The sequence below is a fragment of the Danio aesculapii genome, chromosome 9 (genome assembly GCF_903798145.1).
Source record: "Danio aesculapii chromosome 9, fDanAes4.1, whole genome shotgun sequence".
NCBI lineage: Eukaryota > Metazoa > Chordata > Actinopteri > Cypriniformes > Danionidae > Danio > Danio aesculapii.
This window is the reverse complement of record NC_079443.1, coordinates 25,295,052-25,303,746: the sequence shown is the minus strand read 5'-3', so window position 1 is coordinate 25,303,746 and position 8,695 is coordinate 25,295,052. Positions and strand designations below refer to the sequence as shown.

Below are 8,695 nucleotides of genomic sequence, written 5' to 3'. Positions count from 1 at the left end.
TTGTACTTTGTTGCTAACACAATTTCTACCAAAGCTGGCTAACAATGCTTTTAAGAAATGTGCCTGCAGGTTTATGGGGAAACTCATCTCATGTTTGCATTTCAGTTAACTGGTATGAATTGTCCAGAGACATTATGTGATCTCCAGTGCCTGGCCTTGACTCTGAAGCAGAAGAGGGCATGACCTGTATGTGACACACTGGACAAGTTTATCCAGAGCAGTTCAAAATTCAGCTGTCACCACTTGCCTTCTGTGAATATTGAGACATCTGCAGTATCAATGTTAAAACTAGAAGCTTTAGTCCACTGACAAAAGAAGGTACAGTATTCTTGGACATTAACTAAATTAAGCAAACTAAGTCTGGGCTGAGGGAATTATTTAATGATCTTTATTACTCAAACACTGAGTAACTCATTTTACAGTGATTGCTTAGCACTGGAGGTAAGAAGAAGAGTATGTGTTTGAAAGGCTAAAGGAGAGATTTTTCCTCTGTTCCGGCAGCTTTGGACCTGTGCTTTCTTTCCTTCTTAATTCTCCTCATTCAATTGCCTTTTCAAAGCCTCCGCCAAAAGGAGCCAAAAGGTCTCTCCCCTCCTGTGTAGAAGAAAGCTCAGATAAAGAAGCTGGCACAAGTGTTAAGGAGAACCAGGATGCTTATCAGTAACTTTTTGAAATCTGCTCTGATACTTTTGATTGTCGTGGACAATGGATATCCGTACATGCTGAGGCTGCCCTTTCATGAAGGTTATCGCAATGGAAACAATCACTCCTTCAGGGATTCATGTCATTAATGAGGTCAGTCTAAAACAAACTGATCATATTCTCTATTAGAGAGAAAAAAAAAACTTACATATCCCATGTATTCTCATCCAGTTTAAATAACAGTAGACACATGGTACTGTATTCCAGTCAAAATGAAATTTGTCTTGTCTTTAATGTTTTGCTATGCAAACTCTTCCTGTTACAACTGTTCAGTTTTTTCCCCTAAAGGTTTCAGATTGTCGTTTTGGGTGGTTATGTTTCATTATGTGTAATTAGACATGAGAAACTAGGGTTCTGAGGTGTCAGGATGTGACACCATATATATATACAACATATATATATAAGTTATACTCATGCTTAACTATCCTAAAAAATATGGTAATGAATATATTTAATTATTTAAATATATTAGGTAGAAATATATATATATATATATATATATATATATATATATATATATATATATATATATATATATATATATATATATAAGTTATACTCATGTTCAACTAAAAATATGGTAATGAATATATTTAATTATTTAAACAAATTAGGCAGAAATTATTTCTAGCAATATATTTACTAAATAAGAATAAAAGTCATTCAAATTTTGTTTAAAAAACAAAAAAATTCACATTACATTTAAAATGACGAAAGAATGAATTAATAAATATTGTGCTCAGCGTTTAGACTTTTTTTTCAGATCATGCTTCAGATCCGTTGTGTCCAGACACAGATGGGCGTCACCGCTTTCATTCACTCTATTTAAACAACCTGCAGCAGAAGCGCAGACAGGATCACTTCATCTCACCCGCGGACCGCGCATGAGAACGAAACCCTGGATTATCATTGCGCACTCAACAAGCATTAAAGGCAAAATGACAGAGGTGAGCCATATCATACTTGATCTAACAACAAGCAAACGAGTTGTATTTTAGAAGTCTATATCAGCTGCACAGACGTTCTTTAGACACCTGCACTGAAATCAGCTAGACAAGTGATTTTTAACTGTTTTTATAACTTTATGCTGTGTCTCCGAGTGAACGGCATCGTAATTGTAAACTTATTTAATAACTATGTTTCAGATTTTTGTCACTGGCTCTGAATGTGTTTTAATAGGGAAAAAAAAATTCCCTGACGCTGAGGACAAAGCCATAAAGTTCGTCCGTTCCGTTTAGGATTAATGTTGACAAGACACAAATGCGGAAAATACATTGGCACTGAAAACAGGCTACAAATGGTTTTGTAACAGATTTTTGTATCCCAATATCTCTATTACTGTTGCCTAGCTGCTTATCGCTGGCTAAATTATGGGCGCACAAACCGTTTTTATTTTACTAAGAAAATCAGACACGCGGGACTATTTATCACGTTAGAGATATGGTCTGGACTATTAAAAAACTGGCCTAATGTATATTCAGATTTACTTTAGAGCACAAGCTTGTTGGTTAATTCAGAAAAACGCAACCAGCATAAAACTTAATACACTTTATACAGTATCATGTATCATCACATCATTGTTTTACAATTAGTTTTTTGTAGATCTTTTCTTTTGGGGAACCGCTCACATATGTTAAGCATTTTCAGTTCATTATGTCCATGGTTTGGCTTTATATATACATTCTGCTTTGTATTTGCTGCCAGTAATCCCAGTTTGTCCTATGAGTTCATGCATCGAGCTTTACTTGCGGTATCATTTTATTACAATATTTACATTTGTTGAAATCAATATCCTCAAAATAAATCAAATCATTGGAAACAGAAGGTTAGCTTGAGGTGCAGGAGCATGAAATGCATTTCATTTTAATTTGAAAGAAAAAAAAAAACAAAACACTGGCATAGAGAATTTGCACAGTTAATGAATAATATAAACTACAGAACCATACAGAAGAACTCGAAAACTTTTTTAGTACAGGGATCTTTAGTAGATCTTTTATTATTTACAATGATCATTACATATTAGAATGACTAAATATCCAACATCCTTTCAGCTAGAGCCCTGTCACAGGTTCAAGGCCCTCGAGGTGTCTGTTGTCATAAAACATTTGACCTTTAACATTGCCGTGTCCTTGCTGTTTACTGCTAGAGAGCAAGGCACATTTATGCATGTCAGCATTTACATGTGACAGTGGGCTGTCTGTTACAGAAAGTATGAAGTGTTTACACATGAACAACTAATAGGAAGACTGTGTGTTTGTGTTGTAGGTGTACCTTCATGTGTTTTAATCCCTAAATGATTCATCAATTACATTTTGTGCTATAAACTTCCTAAACTGTTTCCTCTTAGGGCTAAAGCACATAAACAATTCCCAAACAAAAAACCCTAAAAGCGATTAGCAGCCAGCACTATTGTGTGCTTACTAAATGGAAAACAATTAGATTTAACTTTGTAATGAACTTCAAACAGAATACAGGTGGAGTAACAGGAAATGTCCTTTTCAGGCAGAACCACACTCTTGCAGCACGAGGCAGACTTATTATATTTCATTACCCTATTCAGAACAACATTATTCAGGCATTTGTATGCGTTGTTGCAGCTCTGCTGGAGATTGAAAGGCTCCACTAAAAAAAGGATTTAGTGACCAGAAAGAAATCAAGGGTCAAGGGTCTGTGACCTCACCAGCCACATAGCAACATTTCTTTTTGAAAGGACCACTTAGATGTCTAAGATGGCGTGACAAAACCCTTAAACTGAAATTACTTTGCTCGTAGAAATCACTGTGAAGTCATAGAATTGATTCACTTTGATTTTTGTAAAGCAGGACCAACTTACGGGGCACTTCAGCATGACTAGCTTGAAGCTGAACAGCTTTGTGCTTTTGAAGTAGTGTCAACTTTCTAATCGGTCTGATCCATGAAATTATAATAGGATGCTGTGACAGTTTCCCAAATATGCAGTGCTATAGGGCCATGAACAGGTTTGTCTGATATGATTGGATGATCTTATGTCAAACAATTTAAGAAGTCCTTTTAAAAGATTATAATTATGACTCTGTGAGAAAAAAAAATAAACCTGCATCCATTGGTTTTTGTAGCAACACTTCACATAGTAGCTGGACTGTCTTCATAACTGACAATTGCTCCTAAATCCTATTCGGTGGTGGTGTTTGTTCATCATGGCAGTACCTGTTTGATTAAAAACCAATGTAAAAACAGCAATATTTTTGAATTAGTATTGCAATTAAATATAACATGACATTTATTATTGAGCTTATTAATTATTAAGTAGAGTTTACAACTAGGCATGTGACGATAACCGTTTTCAAGGTATGCCGCGGTTTGGAAAAGTCAAGGTTTTAAAACCGGCCAAATTTTCTGTGATACCATTCCTAAGGTACATGTAAGATTTTTTATTTACTTTTTTTTTGTAGGACAACAGAATCTTCAGCAGAAAATATATCCAAAGATGATGTTTTAAATTGTAAATCTTTGTTTTTTAAATAATGACAGCAGAAGTCAATAATTCATTTTAGTTATTCAGCCTGACATGTTTACTGCTCCAAAATATATTAAATGTTTCTCAAAATAAAATATATTGTCTTCAAAGGGGAACAAAGTTGTTGTTTTTTAACCAGACATTTAATAAGAATATTTTTTAAAGCAGTAATCACAATACCTTGAAACGATGAAATCGTGGCATTTTTATCCAAGGTTATTATACCGTCAGAATCTTAAACCGGCCCATTCCTATTTACAACACAAGCACAAGAAGCACAACAAAAAGGCAAACAATGTCAGTTCATCTTATTAAATGTTTTAAACACAATTATCTAATACAGTAGATTTAAGACATTCATTAGAGAAATGTGGACAACCTTTTGAAGGGTGTTTGACTTCTGTTTTCTTTCACAGTTACAGTCTTCATCACCAAATGAGAAGTTGGGTTTAAGTGCCAGCGAACTGACTGAATTATTCGCCATGTGGGAAGAATTAAACTTCACGGACTCCAATAACAGCTCACGGGTTGAAACGCAAATGTGCCCGGCTTCCTTTAACCGTTCTGCTCTCCTCAATGCCATGTGCACCCTCTATGCCTTCATTTTCGTCGTTGGCCTGGCTGCCAATGCTCTAGTAGTGTGGGTCAACATGCGCTCGCAGCGTCATTACCACGAGACGCACCTGTATATATTAAACCTAGCGGTGGCTGACCTGTGTGTGGTGGCTACTCTTCCTGTGTGGGTGAGCTCGCTGGCACAGGGAGGACAATGGGCGTTTGGTCAGGCGGCTTGTAAACTCACACATCTTCTATTCAGTGTCAATCTTTTCGCCAGCATCTTCTTCCTGACCTGCATGAGTGTGGACCGGTATCTCTCTGTGGTTAAGTTTAGGGAGATTTCTCACAGACGAGGAAGACAAGTTCGGCGTGTAGTGTGTGCGATAACATGGCTGCTTGCTTTATTCGCCTCAGTACCCGACACATACTTCCTGCAGTCTGTGAAGTCACAACACAGTCACGTGACCTTGTGTTTTCCTGTATACCCACAGGAAAACCCTTTGCAGTGGATGGTGGGCATACAACTGAGTTTTGTAGTTCTTGGTTTTGCCATACCGTTCCCTATTATAGCTGTGTCATACGCACTGTTGGCAAACACTTTGGCTTCCCCTTCCACTCATTCACCTTCAAATGGAGACCAGGATCGAAGTGTGAGCAGGAAGGTCATCTTAATGTACATAGTAGTTTTCATAGCTTGCTGGGCACCATATCATGCGGTGCTGTTAGCCGATGCTCTAGCCATGTTAGGTGTGCTTCCACTGGGATGCAGTTCAGAGAACGGCCTGTTTGTGGCACTTCACCTTACTCAATGCCTGTCGCTGCTGCACTGTTGTGTAAATCCTGTGGTCTACAGTTTCACCCACCGTCACTATCGCTATGATCTCATGAAAGCCTTCATCTTCAAATACTCCACCCGTACGGGGCTTGCTCGACTCATTGACGGCTCTCAGGGTAATGAGACGGAGTATGCAATGGTGGAGAACAACCCTCCGATTGTGACTTAGAACCCTTCAGATTGTCACTCTCAACCAAAGTTCTGCACTGCTTCAATACACAAAGTACCCTACACTCTTGGAAAAAATGGTAGAGTGTCGTACCAAAGAAGGTACAAATATTTGTCACTGGGGCAGTACCTTTTTATGGCACAGAATTGTACCTTAAGACAAAGAAACAAATATCTACCATTGCAGTTTGTACCTTTACGGACTTGATTTGTACCATGGGAAACCAAAATGTACCTTTGTTTTTTAAAACCTGCAGATCCAATATTGTACCTTTGTCAAATGTACAAATCTGATCTATGAAGGTGCCATTACAGTGACAAGACACTTTATACTGTAACAGTGTCAAAAATGCGTACCCCTAATTTATATTTAAAATGCCTTAAATGTTTAGTTTACAATACCTGTGGTTTTGTTTTACCAGTTTTATGGAACCTAATAATTAATGTTTATGAGTTTCTTTAAACATATGCTTTAAATGATGATTCTTGTTTTAATATGGAAATTATTCATAAAATCACTTTTATTTTCATAGATATTGTAATAAAGAAAGAGTTGTCCAACACTTATGTACCTTTTAAATGAGAACAATTGTGTACCTTCATTTCAGTTGTACCATAAAAGGTACAGAACAGTATCATAAGCGGTCTTTTCTGTACCCTATAAGGTAGACATTTTTCAAAGGTGCAAAACCGTTCCTCAAGGAGCAATATTTGTATCACTGTGTACCTTTTTTTCTGAGAGTGTAACATGCTTTCCTGAAAACTGGATTTGAACATGTTTTCTGTCAATATAATGATGCATGTTTAACTGTGACTCCAAAGACAGAATTACTCATTTGAAACAAGCCAAAGACTTTGTTGTTCAATCAGAACCACTCTGACTTGTTTCCCTGTAATATGGAAAACCAATACTTGTTTGATAACTTTTTTATTCACAAAGCAGCAAACACTTAACAGTGAGTGCAAAGATGTGGAATAATTTCATTTGAAACAATAATTATTTATACCATCTTTCCTTTGTGTCAGATATCAATGGGATTTAGATATTGAGATTTCTGACATGTTTTTACCGCTGGCTCTGACGCCAGATCAGTTAGATTTGAAAAGTGTTTTATTTTTAAATCAAAATAGTGTGTTTCATCTGAAATAAGACAAAGAATGATGGTGTTTTATTGTAAAACCACAGACTCAGATCAACATGTTTCTGTAAAAATAGCTTTGTAAGTTGCTTCATTACTTATTACTGTATAATTTGTATAAAAAGTGCCAAAGGCTGATGGGATTTTATTATAAAACCCAAACTATAAATATTCAAACAAATAATTGATTCCAAATTAACATGGTTTTGTGCATAGTGTGTTACAGCATAAGTCTTTATTCTTCAGGAGAGGAAATCTCCTTAAATTGTTTCCAGTGATGACTTTGCAGGAATGTCTGATGGTTTTCAATCATCATAATAGGATTTATGATGCAACAGTATTCAAGTAGGTATAAGGTCTACAAACTATGAAGAAACCACACTTCTGTAAGTATTGTAACAGCATACAGTAGTAATGTAGCTCTAGTTCAATTGCTGCTAACTCGATTGCTCAAAGCACTTTCTTAAAAGAGGGGCTTTTGTGTGTGGCTGGGGAATTGGCATTACATTTGAATTTTGAACAGTCAGTTTTCATATGTACACTGAAACAGCTCATTTTTAATATTTGAACAATTAGAAATGGTTTTTGTCTGTATTTTAATGTGCAACTGTATTTGTACATGATTGTAGGATTTGTTTATGTGTATTTTATGTTTTATGCAAGTTGTTATGATGATCTTGTAACAAAACTTAGTGTGTACTTGGAAGGGCATTCACGTTTCTGTGTCTTTTTTAGCTATTTAAAAGAGAAAGTGTGTTGTATTTATCTTTACTTCGATCATACTTTTTAAGTTCTGATGGAACACCGAATACTTTGTGCTTCATAAATCTGCTAAAAAATAAATACATTCAAAGTACCTATTAAATTACATTTGTCTTAGTGCAGTTTAAGTAATAACTGCACATCAAATGTTTGTTTATTATCTTTCCCCCCACCCCCCAAACACGATTGTGCATATATAGCTTCAGTAGTGTTTCTTATAGAAAATGCATAGTTAGGATTAACTCATGCATGAGCTCCTGGCCTTAATATGGATTGAATCAAGTCATGCCTTTTCATGTTTAATAAAAATCAGCACTGTATTACTGGCTCACCATCTGTTCAACAATGGTGGCCCCTTTTTATTTCAACCTCAGGGGCATCATAAAGATTTAAAGGTGATAGCTACATGCTTTGATAGTACCACTACAGTGGTAGAAGTTTTTTGATTTAATTGAAAACACTCAAGATGATCATAACTATGGCATATTATCTTGCAGTCAAGCGGATTTAACTACATGCTTTCAAGTGCGTTTAATGATCAATATAAAAAGGATGTAAATGCATAACTGAATATTGAACTTACTGTCTTGAGTGTCTCACATTGATCTACACACACGAAGAAGCTTGAATGTTTTTAGAAATGAAAACAATTCTCTAGATAAACTTTCCATGAAACATTTTGAAGTAAGATTGTGTTGATTCTTCTGCTGTCAAATAATTAAGCAATATCACACATCAGCATGGTAGTGTGTTGTGTCAGCAAGAACCAATGTTATTGAGCAATTCAAGAATTCAGTGACCCAACTGCTTCTTTTGTTTATTAACGAATTACAACTACTATATATCTTTACTCATGGAAAAGTAGAGTTTCCACATCAAGCCAATGCAAAGCCACAAGGACATATTAGAGCCTGATATATGTGATTTACCTGATTTATTACAACCAGTGTCAGGTCTGTCATATTTTCAGCACTTTCTTGTGTTTGGACACCTGCAAGGCCTGAGCAAAACTGCTTAAGGTCACACCAGTTGCTG

The 8,695-nt window shown here is 36.0% G+C and overlaps 1 protein-coding gene across 1 annotated transcript; it reads left to right on the top strand.

Annotated features, from left to right (window-relative positions):
- Nucleotides 1–1,564: 1,564 nt before the first annotated feature.
- Nucleotides 1,565–8,315, top strand: ackr3a (atypical chemokine receptor 3a). Its single transcript, XM_056466042.1, has 2 exons — nucleotides 1,565–1,649; nucleotides 4,615–8,315. Exons 1-2 carry the CDS (start codon nucleotides 1,587–1,589, stop codon nucleotides 5,758–5,760), a joined length of 1,209 nt encoding a protein of 402 aa, XP_056322017.1. The 5' UTR covers nucleotides 1,565–1,586; the 3' UTR covers nucleotides 5,761–8,315.
- Nucleotides 8,316–8,695: the final 380 nt, after the last annotated feature.

Excerpts from the sequence above, each read along its gene's own strand:
- ackr3a (XM_056466042.1), top strand. The coding sequence starts at position 1,587 with ATGAGAACGAAACCCTGGATTATCATTGCGCACTCAACAAGCATTAAA. Across the intron at positions 1,650-4,614 it reads TTAAAGGCAAAATGACAGAG|TTACAGTCTTCATCACCAAA; the intron begins GTGAGCCATATC and ends TTTCTTTCACAG.